Source organism: Centruroides sculpturatus, unplaced genomic scaffold, assembly GCF_000671375.1.
Source record: "Centruroides sculpturatus isolate CEXI.00-Female unplaced genomic scaffold, Cexi_2.0 scaffold111, whole genome shotgun sequence".
Classification (NCBI taxonomy): Eukaryota; Metazoa; Arthropoda; class Arachnida; order Scorpiones; family Buthidae; genus Centruroides; species Centruroides sculpturatus.
Window position 1 is genome coordinate 364,336 of NW_019384655.1, and position 19,134 is coordinate 383,469.

The following is a 19,134-nucleotide window of genomic DNA, read 5'->3' on the forward strand; positions in this document are numbered from 1 at the left end:
CGAAGGGAGATCCCTCGATGTGGGTTCCTGTCCGTGGTGAGGGGACCTCCCAGAGATGGTTTAGTAACTCTTCTTTACCATCCCTGGGATCTGAACGCCCACCCACGTGTTTGCCGTGTCTGGTACCCTGTATGCCGGAAAGGGGGATCCTGGTAGTTGAGGGGCAATATAACGTCCCCAACACACTGCTTTGGCCCCTGCTTCGGATAAACGGGAGGCTCAAATCAGGCTCCGTTTGAGTCAATCAGCTGGTCGCCGAGTCATTCTTGACCTCGGCCTGGAGTCAAGCGATCGATGCAGACCAGGCAGAAACGTCCCTGCTTGACAGTTTTGTCTCATCAGACAAGATGTGCTCTTCTTGACTGCATTGTGAGGGTATAGATCCTGGGAAACCCTTGTGTGACAGTCTATAGAAGTACTCCATGTGACTGCATCCCCTTGTTGGGTCCCATGGTGGTGGGGCCACTAGGAGCCAAATATTTATTTATTAATATGATTCAAAAACCATAAAACAACAAAGAACAGATTAAGTACCAGGAAATAAAGAAAACAATTCCAGTCAGTCTGCTTATTTGATAGTACAAGCAACTGGAGAAAAACCTTTATCAAAATGCTCCCCTTTCCTAATACAAAAATTGTTTGAATCGACTATTTGACATTTGAAAAAATACAAAAATTGAGATCCGGAGATTTACTAGATTTACTACTTAGCCTCCCCACAACAGTCAACAAAACTTCTAGAAACAAAGATCCCGGCAGAAATGGAAGTCACTGTCATCCCACACGGAAGTCTAAACTCATCACGTGGGGTGATATCTGAAATTGATCTGACGTCTGAAGAGGAATCAGATGTTCAGATTGGCCTTTCATATCAAGGTGTCGCTGCCGTCCATCTCCATTTGTTGAGATTGCAAGTTCATACGTACAAAACGTCTTATTCTTACTTTCAACATGCAGACATTGCCATCTTTTATTACAGCAGGATACCTGCACTGTCCAGTTTGACTGTATGTTCCAAACCAGCTGCACTTCTTCAAATGCCAGCAGTTTGGACATTCTCAAACATCCTGCCAAGGGAAGAGTGTATGTGCACCGTGTGTAATTGAAGGTCACTAGAGTACTGAGTGCACCAATACTCATGCTGTGTGAATTGCAAAGATGCCCATCCTGCCTACTCCCAGAAATGCCCTGCATGGCAGAAAAAGAAAGAAATCCAACACTTAAAAACTGCACCATTGAAACAGAAGAGATTTGTGGCTGTTTTGAAATCCACAAAAATGTAGAGTTCAAATAGATATTTTTGTTCCTCCAAAGGAATCTCTCACTTGCCATACTAAATGCTTACTAATTCAATCTAAAGAGACAGAAGAAAAGGAGAGCATGAAAATGAAAACACCCCTACCTAAAGCAGGGGTAATAAGAAGAAACCTGGGTTCTAAAAAGGCCAGGAAAATTCACTTAACAAACAGAAAGTTAAAGTAATTCTCTCTCTAAATGTAAAAAATCAGAGATTCACTATATGAGTGAGTTCTCTGACATCTCTGATAAAGAGAATAATATGGAGGTTACAAAACCGTCACCTCCAAAAGAAAAACCCCCTGTGAAATTAGAGGGATACCCTTGCAAAAAATCCCCTCGATGTGGGTTCCTGTCCGTGGTGAGGGGACCTCCCAGAGATGGTTTAGAAACTCCTCTTTACCATCCCTGGGATCTGAACGCCCACCCACGTGTTTGCCGTGCGTGGTGTCCCGTATGCCGGAAAGGGGGATCCTGGTAGTTGAGGGGAAACATAGCGTCCCCAACACACTGCCTTGGCCCCTGCTTCGGATAAATGGGAGGCTCAAATCAGGCTCCGTTTGAGTCAATCGGCTGGTCGTTGAGTCATTCTTGACCTCGGCTTGGAGTCAACCGATCGATGCAGACCGGGCGGACATGTCAGTCTAGATGTGCTCTTCTTGACTGCATTGTGAGGGTATAGATCCTGGGAAACCCTGGTGTGACGGTCTATGGAAGTACTCCATGTGACGGCATCCCCTTGTTGGGCCCCATGGTGGGTGGGGTCACTAGGAGCTGAATTTTTTCTGTAATTATGGATTCAAAAAATTCAAAAAGTTCTTGTGCACCAACAACAAAAACAAACAAAAAAATCTCCACTAATCCAGCGTTTTTAGTAGTGCACGCAACCGGAGAAAAACCCTGGCTAAAGCTTCTCCTTTCTTGATTCAAAAATTGTTTGAATCGACCATAGGACAGTTGAAAAAAATACAAAAATTAAGATCTGGAGATTTACTGGTGGAAACAGCTTCCCCACAACAATCGGCAAAACTTCTGGAAACAAAGACCCTAGGAGAAATGGAAGTCACTGTCACCCCACATGTGAGCCTAAACTCATCACGTGGGGTAATATCTGAGATCGATCTGATATCTGAAGATGAATCAGATATTCAGATTGGCCTTTCAGACCNGTGGTGTCCCGTATGCCGGAAAGGGGGATCCTGGTAGTTGAGGGGCAACATAACGTCCCCAACACACTGCTTTGGCCCCTGCTTCGGATAAACGGGAGGCTCAAATCAGGCTCCGTTTGAGTCAATCGGCTGGTCGTTGAGTCATTCTTGACCTCGGCTTGGAGTCAACTGATCGATGCATTCCGGGCGGACACGTCAGACAAGATGTACTCTTCTTGACTGCATTGTGAGGGTATAGCTCCTGGGAAACCCTGGTGTGACGGTCTATGGAAGTACTCCATGTGACGGCATCCTCTTGTTGGGCCCCATGGTGGGTGGGGTCACTAGGAGCTGAATATTTTTCTTCAATTATGGATTCAAAAAATTCAAAACGTTTCTGTGCACCAACAACAAAAACAAATGAAAGCATCTCCAGTAAGCCAGCGTACTTAGTAGTGCACGCAACCGGAGAGAAACCCTTAGCTAAAGCTTCTCCTTTCTTGATTCAAAAATTGTTTGAATCGACCATTGGACAGTTGAAAAAAATACAAAAATTAAGATCTGGAGATTTACTGGTGGAAACAGCTTCCCCACAACAATCGGCAAAACTTCTGGAAACAAAGACCCTAGGAGAAATGGAAGTCACTGTCACCCCACATGTGAGCCTAAACTCATCACGTGGGGTAATATCAGAGATCGATCTGTTATCTGAAGATGAATCAGATATTCAGATTGGCCTTTCAGACCAAGGTGTCACTGCTGTCCGACGCATTTCCATTCGTCGAGATGGCAAGTTGATTCCCACCAAACACCTTATTTTGACATTTAATAAACCGACTTTGCCATCTGTTATTACAGCAGGTTATCTGCGCTGCCCAGTTCGCCCATATGTTCCAAATCCGCTGCGTTGCTTTAAATGCCAGCGATTTGGACATTCACAAACATCGTGCCGAGGGAAAAGCATATGCGCACAGTGCGGAACTGAAGGTCACGAGAGTACTGAGTGTACCACTACTCCGTGCTGTGTGAATTGCAAAGATGCCCATCCTGCCTACTCTCGAAAATGCCTAGCATGGCAGAGAGAGAAAGAGATCCAGCGAGTAAAAACCATTAACAACATACCATACCCGGAGGCTCGGCGAATGGTCACTCAAAGCACAGTAGTGAAACAGAAAACATTTGCTTCATAGTTGAAATCTACAAAGTCATGTGGGGTTCAAACTGATATCTCTGTCTCCCCAAGCGAATCTCTTACTCGCCATGCGAGATGTTTAATACTCCCGTCTACACAAACACCAGAAAAGGAGATCACAAAAGGAAAAACACCCCTGCCTAAAACGGGTAATTACAAGAAACCTGGGTTCTAAAAAGGCTAATAAGAACCCACTAAACAAACAGAGAGTGAAAGCAGCTCTCTCTAAATCTAAAAAATCAGAGGCTCAGTCCATGAGTGAGTTCTCTGATATCTCTGATGAAGAGAATAATATGGAGGTAACCCAACCAACGTCACCTCCAAAAGGAAAATCATCAGTTAAACTGAAGAGGGACACTTTTTCTAAGAATGCTGCCTCAAACACATAATGGATTATAAAATAATCCAATGGAACTGTCGTGGTTTTCGCAACAACTTCTCTGACATTAAACACTTGACATCATCTACCTCATCTCTCTGCGTGGCACTCCAGGAGACTCATCTGAAACCTAGAGAGGGAATTACTTTAAAAGGATTTGATCTCTACCGCAAGGATGATGATAGCCACAACCGTGCAAGTGGTGGTGTGGCTATTCTGGTTTCCAACCGCACCCCATCCTTGCCGGTACAAATAACAACAGAGCTGCAAGCTGTGGCAGTCAGAATTTCTATTGGAGTAACTGTCACGGTTTGTTCTATATACTTGCCACCAGATGTCAGAGTCAACGAAGATGAATTGGATGCTTTGGTTGAACAGTTGCCTACTCCATTTGTTTTACTAGGTGATTTCAATGGTCACAATCCAATGTGGGGCAGTCCCGACATTAACCGTCGAGGCAGGACCATTGAAAGATTCATAGGCAATCAGCAGCTATATTTATTTAATACAGGAGAAGTGACATACTTCCATGCCCCAACAAGAACATTCACTGCCATTAATCTATCATTAGCAAGTCCAAACCTGTTTTCAGCATTTACATGGGAGGTTGGATCTAATCCACTCTCTAGCGACGACTTCCCAATATTTTTAAAATATCAAGGCAGAGAGGGCTGTGAAACAGCCCGTCCACCATGCTGGAAATTGGAAACACCCAATTGGCCTCTTTTTTCCTTTATGGCCAACATCACTGAGGAAATGGCCAATACTGCTGATATCAATGATGCAGTTGAAGTTGTCACTTCTACTATTATTCAGGCAGCGGAAAAAACAATGGGGAAAACATCAACTAGATATTTAAAGCATCCGAAACCATGGTGGAATCAGAATTGCGAGGCAGCATTTAAAGCACAAAAGAAAGCATGGGGAATTTTTAGAAGATACCCCACTGCTAGAAATTTTATAGCTTTTCAAAAAGCGAAGGCAAATGCCAGAAGAATAAGAAGGCAAAGCCAAAGTGATTCTTGGAGGAAGTATGTTTCTAGCATAACATCTTCCACTAGCTCAAAAGCAGTCTGGGATAAAATTCATAAAATCAATGGGAAATATGCTTTTCACTCTGTGTCAATGCTGGAAAATAATGGCACAATAATCAGCAATATACAGGGTATTGCTGATACGTTGGGTGAAACGTTTTCTACTTTATCTAGCAATATTATGTATTCAAGAAATTTTCAGGCTTATAAAGCCCAAAGAGAAAAACACTGTTTAAACTTTCATTCCTTATCTAATGAGGAATATAATGTGCCATTCACTAGAATTGAATTACAAACAGCGCTCTCTCGCTCGGGGAATAGTGCTGTAGGCCCAGATGAAATCCACTACAGCATGATTAAAAATTTGTCAAACAATTCCCTTTCTAATCTCTTGTACCTGTTTAACAGAATATGGACAGAAAATAATTTTCCTGACTCTTGGAGACTATCAATTATTATCCCTATTCCAAAACCTGGTAAAGACTGCAAGAATCCCTCTAATTACAGACCAATCTCTCTGACAAGTTGCCTGTGTAAACTGTTTGAGAGGATGGTAAACAGACGTTTGATGTTACTCCTAGAGGAAAAGAACTACTTTTCACCACATCAGAGGGGATTTCGTAGGAACAGAAGTACCACGGACAATTTAGTAAAACTTGAAACATCCATATGCGAAGCGTTTGTTAGATGACAACACTTAGTGTCTGTATTCTTCGATATAGAGAAGGCCTATGATCGCTGCTGGCGTTACGGAATACTTCGTGATCTACATGAATTTGGATTGCGGGGTAACTTGCCAGTTTTTATAAAAAACTTCCTGGAGAATCGAAGATTCCAAGTCAGGATGGGCAACACTCTATCTAGGTCTTTTGTCTAAGAAGGTGTTCCTCAAGGATGTATTTTGAGTGTGACTCTGTTCCTAATTAAAATTAATAGTATAGCTAAGTGTCTTCCTCTCAGTGTGAAACACTCTTTGTATGTGGATGACTTTCAGATCTCCTGCCAGTCTAGCAACATGAGTTTCATTGAGAGACAACTGCAAACCTCTCTAAATCGCATAAACAATTGGTCCGAGACCAATGGTTTTAGTTTCAACATAGAGAAGACCTTGTGCATTCACTTTTGCCGAAGGCGTGGTTTGCACCTGGATCCCGAAATTTATTTAAATGGGGATAAAATATCAATGGTAAATGAGGCGAAGTTTTTGGGTGTTTATTTCGATTGAAAATTGACATTTTTGCCACACTTGCGCAACTTGAAGAGTAGATGTTTAAAACCTCTAAACTTTTTAAAGGTATTATGTCGCTCATCCTGGGGAGCAGACAAAGTTTCTATGCTCAGGATTTATAGGGCCCTTGTTCGCTCTAAGCTGGACTATGGGTGCATTGTTTATGGCTTTGCGCGAGAATCTACTCTTCGGATGCTGGATCCAATCCATCATCAAGCTTTGCGTTTGTGCACTGGTGCATTCCGAACTTTTCCTGTCCAAAGTTTGTATGTGGATGCTTATGAGCCTCCACTGTCATTCAGGAGAGAACAGTTGTCTCTTTTTTATTATCTAAAACAGAAATCTTATACTAAACCTTCAGTTGATTGTACAGTACAGTATCAGATACTCAGCTGAAAAGGTTATTTGAAGCTTACCCAAGCAGTGTCCCTACGTTCGTCATAAGAATGGAGAATGTAAGCAGTACGATCGACCTGAACATAAGCAACGTTTCACAGGCCGAGATTGATAGTACGCCACCCTGGTCTACTCCTGTGATAAATGTTGACTTTAGCTTAAAGCAGTTTCCTAAGGAATCCACTCCAGACTATGTCTATAAACAGCACTTTGCAGAAATCCAACACAATGATATGTATTTAATTTACATTTACACTGACGGTTCTAAATCGGATGATTATGTTGGCTCAGCTTTTGTCTGCCAGGATGAAATTGTGGCAGAGCAAATTTCATCGAATTCTTCTATTTTTACTGCAGAGCTGCATGCTATCTACTTAGCCTTAAACTATGTAATCAGAAAAGGTCATTGTCGCTGTGTGATTTATACTGACTCAGTTAGTGCACTTCAGGCTTTGATCTTGTGTGAACCTAGTTCTAACTCTATAGTGATTAAAATTCGTAAATTGTTTAGCCATCTTGCAAGGAATTTCTCTATAAAATTTTGTTGGGTTCCAGACCATGTTGGTATAAGAGGAAATGAAGAAGCAGATGCAGCTGCAAAATCAGCTAGTCCTCCACGGCACACAATGCGTATTGAAGGAGGTGATTTCAAGCTAGTCATTAAAAAACGACTAGCAGAGAGATGGCAAAATATGTGGAACGCACAAGTCCACAATAAACTGCATGAGATCAAACCTACGATAGAAAATTGGACACACAAGAAATTTTATAACAGGAGATCTGAAGTTATTATTACTCGTTTGAGAATTGGACATACTCGGTTGACTCATCAATACCTTTTGAAGGGTGACGAGCAGCCAGTATGCCGGTAGGTAGGTATCCAGATGTAGTGCGGATCCTGGTGGTGTAGCCTTCGTACAGAGAGCATATTGTATTAATGGAGTCCTGGTGGAGGCCAATCCATTTTAGGCACTTCCATATGGTGTGGTGGGGGATTGCCCCAAATGCGTTGGCGAAGTCAAGCCATGCAATGTGGCAATCCCTTCTACTACGACGGGCGTCTTGTATCACCGTCTGTAGGGTGAAGTTGTGATCAAGACAGCCCTCATAGTTTAGGAAGCCTTTTTGCTCTGAGGACAAGATGTTGTTGGAGGAGCACCACCTGAGCAATCTGTCTGCTAGGCAAGCGGTGAATAACTTACCTAAGGTAGCAGACAGTGTGATGGGACGCCAGTTCTCAATACGGTTGGGGTCACCCTTCTTAAAGGCTAGAATTGTTGTGGAAGTCTTCCACGCCTTGGGAATATACCCCGTTCTTTGGACTGCGTTGAAAACAGATGAGATTATGATTCCTTGGGGGTCCAGCTTGCGCCAATGGTGGTAGCGGATGTTGTCAGGCCCCGGCGCTGTGTTTTTCCCCTTGCTGAGGCGGATTGCTACCTCTTCTGGGGTGAACGGTAGACCCAGTGGGTTGTTCTCCTGGGGGGACTCACCTGTGTTAAATATTGGGACCTCCGCTAAGTTGATTGTAGATGGACTATAAGTCTTTGTGAAGTGGTCCTCGATGATGTGGTTGGAGATTTCGCAGAACTTCCTTCCGTTCCCTATAACGGATTCGAATGCTCTTTTCTTATTTGTGCGGTAGCATTGTTGGATGCGGCTTGCGTCGTTGACAAGATCGCTCTCTGGGTGGTTGTGGTTGCTGTCAACGTTAGGGTTGGTGGAAGTGCGAAGTGACAGCGGTCTTAGTCCATGGATGCTGTGGACGAGGTTCGTTAGGTCCTCTAGCATGTTTTCCAACATGTCCTCGTCCAGAGCAGAGTCGAATCTTTTGATCCATGAACGATCCATGTGGGGATTTCTGGCTCAGAAGTTGGAGACTTACCTGTGTCATTGTTCATTGGTAGATCACCGATTGTGCAAGTGGAGCCCCTTAGAGGTAAGGGGTTTGTAGGAGGTGGGGCACCAGTCTCTGCTTCTTCCTGATGGCTGAAAGTAGGGTGAATGTCCAGTTGGTCCTCGGGCACGTAAGGGGGCCCCTGGGAGGCGTCTGGCTGGCTGCTTTGGAGACTGTTGTCAAGCGGAGAAGCATGTTGGAGAGTGGGCTCATGTATACTCCTGCAAGGGCTGGTGACAGCGGACCTTTCGTCTGGCACTGGAGTTGCTGATTGCTGCAATCTGTTGGGAGGAGTATGTGACTCACCTTGGCCTGTTGTGTCGGTAGGCGGGGGCGGCCTTGGAGTAGGGTTCCTCTTGTTATTTGCCGTGTGATTCCTCTGGGCATTTGATCGCCTGGTGTTACGAGTAGTTTTCCCTTTTGTAGCCTGCGGAGGGGTTGTGGTGCTGTCGGGGTCTTTGCTGCCAGAGGAGGAGGCATTTTCTCTGGGCTTGCGTCTCCTGACGTATTTCTTCCTCGGTCTTGTGGGGATACGGACTATTCGTCTATCCTTGGGAACAGGCTGAGGGGGCGACAGGGTCTCTATACAGCTACAGCAGTTGTTTGATTTGAGTTGGTGGGCTTTTAGGGTCTTGAGTTTGTCAAGAACTAGTCCACACACCCTGCATTCGAAATAGAGAGTGACCCCGTGCTCACGTTTGAGGTGTTTAACAAGGCCTGCATGGTCTATGTAGTTCTTAGGGATTGGTAGACATAATTGGCATCCGTGGGGGGGTTGAAGGGGAACCAATACAGTCACTTCTGGCATGCTAAGACCAAATGTGGAGCCAGATGAAAAAGAGGGTGAAACGCCCCCTGGGGTGCAGAGCAGCCAACCAAGGAGGGGCGGGAAGGGGAAGAAAGAAGGTGTCCTGAGTGAAACACCACGGGCTTAGAGGGCCACGAGGTGTCCAAGCGGAGCACCAGAAAAGCTACCAGCCTAGGCTGGTAACGATAGACAAAAGTGTTGCCAGTCGAGCAGCGAATACACGGTGCGTTTAAACCGTGCAGGCCGCTCTTCCGGCGGAAGAGAGAAGGGTAAAGGAAAGAGAAGGAGGTAAAACCAAATATACTTACCCAGAGGACTGGGGAGCGATGTGAGGCTCGAAATCCAGGTCTGGTCCTTAATTTAGGCAAAGATCATTAAGCTGATAAGAACAGATACTTTTAAATAAAGTTTATTAATTCAACTAAGGTATACATGCTGCTACATGCAGTTTGATTACATTGTTACTTCATAATATCCATTACATTTATTTTTGTATGTCATGTTACATAAAAACTACTATCCATTGTGCCTAGGGAATAAATATAATATGTACATGGTAGGCAATATGGTGAGCAGAGTACAACAAACGGAGTACATCGTATTTATTTTTCGCGTGACAGTTTACAGTATAGTTATTTGATATACAAATACATGAACATAACCGGACATGGTCTTACAGTGAATTGCGTAACATAATTACCGACTATTAGAATTGATTACCGTATAACCGATTAGTGACATCAGTCCTGCCATTGGTCATTTAATACAATTTTCTGATTTACAATTTTCCAAATAACATCCTTTGTACCATGATAGAGTTTGTCGAAGTCTTTCTGGGTGAAGTTTTCTATGTCAGACTGTATCTTTCTGGCTGCTTCCTCTCTAATTTTTTCTACGATCAGAGAGATGTTTCATTTTTTATTGTCGAAAAGCGAGGCACATCTGGCTTTCCAGATAACCCTTTTGGTAAGGGCTGTAAACCAGATAATCATGTACTCATTCTGGTCCCTCGTGGGAAAGTCATAATTGTACCAGATGTTTTTCCAGCTTATCGTTATTTTGAATATTTTGTTAATCCAGTTCCAGGTGATCTTTGCAAAGTCACATCCAATGAAGATGTGATATGTATCTTCTTCTGCTCCGCATCTGTGGCAGTTTTTATTGCTTGTGGGTCGGTAGCTGTGGTATACGTGAAGAAACGCCTTGGATATTATGTTGTTGTTGAGTATCCGCCATGTAGTCTCTCTCCATTCTGCGGGAATACGACCGACATTTGACCACACTTTAGTCCAATTGATGGAGGTGTCGGATAAGTTGGCGTTGCTGATTTGCTTATGGATGATGTTATATACAGTGGATGGCCTCACATGGTTAGACGTGAGATCACTCATAACCAGTGTGTTGATAATGTCCCTCCAGTACCTATAGGATTTATTGTTCTCGATTGAGAACGGCCTACAGCTGTTATTGTCAGAGAAAGCTTTGGCCGATGGGCCGATGATGTAGTGCATTAGATCAGAGATAGGGTGGGAGTCAGTCTTAAGGCAGTTGACCATATTGGCTATCTGTAGGCTATTGTTCTAAATCCTTAATGTCCCAAATGTTCCATCCTCCATTCATGCAGTTGTTTTTCATCAGATTTCTTCCCATAGGCTCGTAGTTACTATTCCAAATGTATTTGAATATTTGTTTTTCCAGTTGAAGTGCATCCTTTTTTGATAGATTGGTTGTATACAGGTATACAACCAATCTATAAACACAATCAAATTTAATTGTGTTTATTTCATCCGTATTTAAGCCGTAACAGGTTAACATGCTCCACAGAACTTCTCTATTGACCGTGTCGAAAGCTTTTCGACATCGATCGTGAGGATAGAAAGAGGTGTTTTCCTTTTGGTATAAATGTCTTGGATTAGCCTAAGAAACATCGTATTATACTGTATAGTGCGGTCTTTGATTCCCGCTGTCTGAGTACTATTGATGTGGTCGCGGAAGATGGTTTCTAGCCTGTTGGTTATAATGATGCTGTAGATTTTGTAGTCTACGTTAAGGATCGTGATGGGTCTGAAGTCCCCCACGTAGCTGCTGTTATTACCTTTTTTACTGATAAGGTTCATCTTCCCTATATTGAACTCATGATTGTCGGTGCTGTTATTGAAAAGGGTTGGTAGAATCTCTGCTATGTCTTCACTGAAGCATCGGTAGACCTCTGCTGGAAGTTCATCAGTCCCTGGTGCTTTTCTTGTATGAAGTTGGTCAATTGCTTTTTTGATGTCGTCCTTGGTTATGGGTTTGTTTAATATATTTTCATCCACGTTTTTTATCGGTGTTATTTTGTGTTTGATGTTATTCCAGTGGGCCCAATTGGTAGTCGGTTTTTTGTATAAGTTTTTATAGAAGTTTTCAAATTCTTTTATAATAGTATTTTCGTCTTCGGTGCGGACATTGTTGATTATTAGGCTGCTCAGGAGTGACGTTTCCTTTGGCTTAGGTTTCCTTTTAAATGTGATCCTTTCGCTAAGTCGTTCAATTCCAAGTCTGCTCATTTTATGTAGTGTGTAGGTGTCGTTGATCTTGTTTTCTATCTCTTTACTTATTTCCTTTTCGATGTTTGTAATTGCCTCCTTATTTTTGTTGATAATTTTGTGACTGAGCTCTCTTTGCAATGTTTTTATTTTGTTGAAGTTCTTGCGTTTAATTGTTGACCATGTTTTGCTGGCGATGTTGATGATTTTATTTTTGGTTGCTTTCCACGTGTCCCAGGAGATATTATCTCTCAGATTGTCGAGGGCGCTCTTTACTTCTTTATGAAAGGTGTTGTCATTCAGGATGGTAGTGTTGATTTTGATTTTACTTTTCTGTTTTTTGAAATTCTGGATGCCGATGGTAAGGCTAATCATTTTGTGGTCGGAGAAACTCTTGTTGTGGATGGTTAGTTGAGTAGTGTTTATAGATTCGACTTTGCCAACTTGCTTGCTTATGTAGATTCTATCTAGCCGTTCTTGTATCCCTTTACCCTCCCATGTAAACCCGTCGGCATTAGGGTATATAGAGCGGTAAGTATCCTTTAGATCATAACTTGTAATTATATCTTTGAGAATTTGCCGGGAGCCGTCGGGGTGCAGGGCGCTATTTTTGTCTCTCTGGTTGAGGACACAGTTGAAGTCACCTCCAATTAGTAAGTCTCTTCCGCCAATAAAGTAGTTTGGGAGGTGTTGAAACGATGCTTTGCGCTCAGCGAGTTGAGGGGGGGCATAGATGTTTATGATCTTTAGTGGCTTGTTGTTGTACGTGATATCTACAGCAAGGATTCTACCCGAGGTATCGGTCCTGAAGTCCTTAGTTTTTATGCTATTACGTATCATGGTAATTACTCCCGAGCCCCTTCTGGTGGCGAAGGAGGCGTAGATATTGTAGTTGGTAAATATCTTCCTTAATTTTCTTAGGTCGGTGAAGTCGTAAAAGTTTGTGTCTTGGATCATTAGAATGTCAATTTTATCATTGAGAGTGAGGTTAAGTAAGTAAACTTGTTTAGCTTCATTACGTAAACCTGAAGTATTAATTGAGTTGATATTAATATTGTTGGAAGCGAATGTTATTTGTTATTGATCCGTTTACTTTTCCTTGTTTTTCTTTTGTCTTCGATAGTTATTATATCCTCAACTCTATCTATGAGTTCCTCTTTGGAGAGGCTGGCATCAAGGCTAATGGATAATATTTTTTCTCTGACTACTGTAGCGTTTTTGTGTTCTTCTATTTTTTCGTTTATGCTTTCCTCTGCACTAAGTATTTCGTCTTTCTCCTCGTTTATTTTTCTGATGTTTGCGCTTTGACTAGGTTCGCTATTTTGTGATGCTATTATTTCTTCTTGCCCTTCTGGTATCTCTGATGATTGATTGGTAATGTTTTCGCTTGCTATTTCGTTATTAGTGTCATTATCCCTTTCCTTGTTTGTGCCTACTTGGGGCTTATTCCTCTCTATGCTTTTGTCACGTTTTCTTATCTTATCTTTAAATCTCCGTCCTGATTTATATATTTCTTTTAGTGTCGGAATGGGGCATTCTTCTTCTTTGCTGTGCATCTGTTTGCAGTTATAGCAATTTGGGCAATCCTTTATTAAGTGGTGCGGGCTTTTGCACCTGTGGCATAGTTTTGTGTTACATTCGCGAATCTCGTGATTTAGACTGCCGCACCTCCAGCATTGTTTTTTTCGGCCCACGTAATGGAGTTCTGCCTTGCTACCTAATATTTCTATAAAATTTGGTAGTAACTTCCTTGTTTTTATTAAGACCCTATACGTCCCGGTTTTAAATTTCCTATCACCTATGGTAACGGTGTGCACTAGCACTTTACTGACCCTCCCGAAATCTGACATTATGCTTCTGACAACGTCTTTGTCCGCCTCGTTTGGGACATACCGTACAGTGACCATCAGCATATCCTCGTCTAGACTTTCAATAGTAATATTAGAACCTCCTACCTTTATGGAGTGACCTATTAGTTTTTCTTTAGCTTCTGCTGTGGTTAGCCCAACCTCTATTACGTGGTTGGGTTTATAGCAGACTTGTTCGACCTTTCCTAATTGTCCTATGATGTCCTCGCATGCAGTGACGATTTCTGGTAGTTGGACGCGGCAATTTGCTATCATCCTGATGGAACGACTGGTGGTGTAGAAGTTGATCTTCTCTTCTGACAGTTCAGAGTCTTTATCCATATCGATGTTTTTGTCTGGAGGTGGTAACTGTTCATCAGACGGAAAGTTCACATCGTTGGAAGGCGGAAGATCGTTTTCTAATGGGTCCTCTTCCGAGAAGTCACCTAGCGGACCGGTGTTCAGGTGGACCACGGTGGGGGCCGAGGTAACCTGAGCGTAGGATTTAGAAGTACTTGGAGTATCCATGGTGTAAGTGAAGCACTAAACACACAAAAGATGATAATCCACACACAAGGGCACCAGAGTAAAAAGGACACGCACTACTAGGATAGCAGACGGTGGGGGTAAACCACGGGATGAGAACGACAGCGGAGCTGTAGAAAACGCAGTCCTGGCTGGCTAAGATCAAGTGAGAAAGAGAGAAGGTGGAAGAGGGGGAGGTGGGTGGGTCACTTGGTGAAGAAGACCAAGGGGGCGAGAGGAAACAAAAAAAGGGGGGGTGGAAAAACAGAGGGAGGGGCAGCGAGCTGCTCTCCCCTAGACAGCGACAGTGTTGCCAACTGATCCGCGAATACACGATGTGTTCCAACCGTGCAGGCAGATCACTTGGCGGAAGTAAGAAGGTGGCAGTAAAGCAAGATAGACCAGAAAACTAATAAGTACTTACCAAGATGGACGCAGATACTTTTACTTTTAATTAAAGTTTATTAAAATCAATTAAATATACAGGATACACCAGTAATCTGGTGTTGAGTTAGCATATACAATGATTGGTTTACAGAACAAATATGCTACAATATCCAGGCGATAATTATATATACAAGACCAAAGAGGGTATTGTAGCCTGAAGTATACATTATACGTGTGGAATATACATTAACAATTCCTATAGTACATACTTTAATAGAGAACACATATTGTACTAGGGGTGGGGATGCCACCTGACAGAGGTTATAATAAACATGTATTACATCTGACATTAATACCGACAATCATACATGGTTTTACAAATAGGTGTCGCGTATGGATTACATGTCGTTTAACACATAGCAGTTATTTTTATGCTTCCATATAACATTAATAGTGCCTTGGTAGAGCGTGTGAAAGTCCTTTTTATTTAGTAGAGTGTTGTCAATTTGAAGTTTGTAGTTAATTTCATCTCTAATCTTTTTTATGCAGATCTCAGCATTCCATTTTTTATTTTCAAAGTGGAGGGCGCATCTTGCCTTCCATATTGTTCTTTTCGTGAGGGCAATTATCCAGTTTAGGCAGTAATTGTTAAAGGTGGTGTTAGGGAAGTCAGCGTGGTATAGGATTTGGTGCCAGCCAATATCGATATTGAAAATGTTTCTAATCCAGGTCCATATTTTCTTAGGTGTTGAGCATTCGTAGAACAGGTGATAAGTGGTTTCGTCCCTATCACATCGTGGACACTTGGCGTTTCTTAGCATGTTATACCTGTGTAAATAATCCTTGGTCATGGTAATATTATTAATTAGCCTCCATGTCGTCTCCTTCCACTCTGCAGGGAGTTTGCCCACATTTGACCAGCATTCTTTCCAGTTAACATTGGTGTTGTTGAGATTGGGGTTAGGAGCATTGATATGATTATTCCTATAGATTGTACCAGGTTTGATGTCTTTAAGATTAATGCTTGCATCTAGTAGTCCTTTGATCATGTATCTCCAGTTACATGCTGTTTTGTTGTTGTCTATTAAGAAGGGTTTGTTAGATGGATCATTCGTGAACTGTTTAGTTAGAGGTCCTATGATGTATTTTGCCAGATCCGCAAGAGGATGATGATTTTTAATGATTGAGTTGATCAAGTTGGATAGTTGCAGAGACTTTTCTAGTATACAAACATCCCATACTCTCCATCCTCCTTTCTCAATGTCATTTTTAATTATATTCCTTTTAAGGGGTTCAAAGTTTTTTTGCCATATGTATTTAAAAATTGGTTTTTCTATCTTATTTGCATCTTTTTTTGTTAGGTCGGTCGTATATAGTGTGTACATGATCTTCGCAATCAGAACCTTGTTGGCAATTATCGTTCGTTCAGGCAGGTAGAGCCATACTTTTTCCCATTTGTTTATTGCATTTTTAATCTTTTTTTGCATTGTCTCTAAGTTTTTGGTATTTTTATTAGTTCCATACCATATCCCAAGGATCTTTTTATTGTTAACTATTTTGAAGGTTGAGCTTTCTAGATTGTTATGGCCATAGATCCTGATGATGGTGCTTTTATTTATATTTATTTTCATTCCCGTTATGTTGCAGTAGTTATTTATTATGGTAGTCATCCTATTGAGAGCTATACTGTCATTTATGAAGAAGTTAACATCGTCGGCATGTGCGACATATTTTATTCTTCTTTCCATACCTGGGATGTGGATTGGGGGGATTAATTTGTCTTCATTTATCATGTTTAACAGTGTTTCAATGTAGATAGTAAAAAGAATCATTGAGCAGGGGCACCCCTGCCTTACCCCAGCTTCGCAGTTAATATAGTCTGATTTCTTCTGGTTTATAGTTATTTTAGTAACGGGATTGTTATAAATGTATTTAATTTTTCTGATCTCTTCCTCATTGAAACCCATATGATTAAGTATTTTCCATAATACCTCTCGATTCACAGTGTCGAAAGCCTTTTCGACATCAACGGTGAGAATCGAGAGGGGTAGTTTTCTTCTTTTGTAGGTCTCCTGTATTAGGTTAAGGAATATCGTGTTGTCCTGTATGGCTCTTTCTCTAATACCAGCTGTTTGTGTTGGACTTATATGGTTATGGAGCAACTTCTCGAGCCTTGTGGCAATAATAGAACTGTAGATTTTGTAGTCGACATTGAGCAGTGTGATGGGTCTGTAATCAGTGGCTTGTCCAATGTTTTTATTAGTTTTGTTTATGAGTTTCATCCGGCCTTTGCAGAAGTCTTCATTTTCGGTATTATCGTTGTATAATTTATGCAGGATATTGGACATATCGTCTTTAAAAAAGCGGTATAGCTCAGCAGGTATTTCATCAATACCAGGAGCTCTCCTTACGTGCAGCTCATCGATAGCCTTGTCTATTTCTTCTTTAGTAATTAATTTATTGATGATGTCATCTTTTATATCTTTGACTGATTTGATTGGTTTAGTGATTTCATCTATTTGATCCCATCTTGTGGTTTTCTTTTGATAAAGTTTTTTATAGTACTCTTGAAATTCCTGGATGATTTTTTCTGCGTTATTTGTTTGTATACCATCAATAATTAAGTTGTTGATCATATCCGGGTCTTTTGTTATAGGTTTTTTCTTAAAAATTATCTTTTCAGTGTGTCTCTCTATTCCTAACTTGTTCATCTTATAACTTGTGTATGTTTCTCTTATTTTGTTCTCGATTTCGTTGCTGATCTCATTATTGGTATGTTCAATTTTATCATAATTATTGTTAGTTATGTGGTGGCTGAGTTGTCTCTGTAATTGTTTCATTCTATTGAAGTTGCTTTTTTTAATGCGTAACCAGGTTTGGTTGGTTATTACTTTTATTTTATCTTTTGTTTCTTTCCATTTATTCCAGTTGACGTCATCTTTTATTTTATCAAGGGTTGCTTTGATTTCTGTCTGGAACGTTTTGTCGGAGAGGATGATGTTATTAATTTTGATATTATTTGCTTTTCTTATGGTGTTGCTACTGCTAAAAGTAATATTAATGATCTTGTGATCGGAGAGCTTTTTACCGTAGTTTAACAGATAGTTAGAGCTGTAGTTGATGAGTTTTCCTATGTTCGCGCTGATATAAAATCTATCAAGCCTGGAAGTTTGATAGTGATGTTTGGATAGTCAGTGGAACCATGCTCGACGTTCCAAACGCCAGTCAAACTTCTAGGCTTACAGGAAAGCAGCGCTGAACGTCCGACGTACACGTTTTCGCGTTTAAAACTTCGGCCTCAACCTCACTAATAACTAGTAACGTTAACCCTCTCCCTCTCCTCTGCGAGGAGGAATTTTAAAAAATCCCTTCTTAGTGTACATTCTTATGATGTACCCTAGTGTACCAAATTTCAACTCCTAACCGTTTGGGCTCTGCGCTTATTATTATCAACCCACCTCATTATAAGATTTACTATAATAATTTGACTGCAAATCTGTAAAATTTTCATATATTACTAAAATTAATAAATAGCAATGTTGCCTAAAAATTCAGAGGTTTTAAATATTTTAATTATCTCTCGAAAATTCGTGTCTTTCATATTTTTGGGATATATTGCATTTATGAGTATGTAAGCCTTTCCTTTCATAATCCTACCATCTCATAAAAACCTATTTAACATTTTGTTACAAGATAGAAATTTTGAATAAAATAAACTATCGAGTATAGTAGACCTACAAGTACGTAAGAAACAATTACTTATCACAGTTATAATAAAGTATCTTTCGAATTAAATCAATTAGTATGTACAGTAGATGTAGAACTATAGAAATTTGCGGCCACCTGTTTTACCCCGGGTCAAAAGCTGTTAAAGAACAAAAGGGTTTTCCTCATGGATAAATGACTCGTAAACAATGAAGGGCTCCCGTGGCTACACAGACGAAAGGAACATTCTTGTTCGAGAAACTAAAGAAGATATATTTCTCATTAACATATAAAGAAACTAAGCACAGGACTATTATAAAATAAATGCTTTATTGTTAACATTTTATATTTATAGTTGTAAAAAATAAAAATAAAAATTTGTGTACGTTTATACATGATTAAATGAAAAATAAATGGAATATAATATAATTGTATAAAGATTTATAGAAAAAACTATTATATACAAATTAAAAATTTAATTGGGTATGATATATTTTAAAACAAGGCACTGCGCATAATGCAACGTTGCATTCCGTGCAGAAAAACCGTGTTTGTTTTCTTTTTTTTTCCTGTACTGTCACGATTTTTACAACATACAACACAGTACCTAGTGGGAGCAGCTTTTTTCTCGGTCGGCGGAACGAAGTCCAAGAAATGTCTTTTCGTTAGTCTTAGCGGACCTATTGTTCTCGGCCGACCTTGATATGTTACTCTCGTTTCGGTGTGATAGGTTTCTATCAGTCTGTCAATAAGATTCATTCGAAAAT

At 40.9% G+C, this 19,134-nt stretch overlaps 2 protein-coding genes across 2 annotated transcripts; both read left to right on the top strand.

Moving 5' to 3' along the window:
* The first annotated feature begins 2,165 nt into the window (after positions 1-2,165).
* On the top strand, positions 2,166-3,648 carry LOC111626402. Its single transcript, XM_023369763.1, has 2 exons — positions 2,166-2,431; positions 3,159-3,648. Exons 1-2 carry the CDS (start codon positions 2,353-2,355, stop codon positions 3,632-3,634), a joined length of 555 nt encoding a protein of 184 aa, XP_023225531.1. The 5' UTR covers positions 2,166-2,352; the 3' UTR covers positions 3,635-3,648.
* Positions 3,649-6,581: 2,933 nt separating this feature from the next.
* On the top strand, positions 6,582-7,620 carry LOC111626400. Its single transcript, XM_023369762.1, has one exon. It carries the CDS (start codon positions 6,724-6,726, stop codon positions 7,543-7,545), a length of 822 nt encoding a protein of 273 aa, XP_023225530.1. The 5' UTR covers positions 6,582-6,723; the 3' UTR covers positions 7,546-7,620.
* The last annotated feature ends 11,514 nt before the right edge of the window (positions 7,621-19,134 follow it).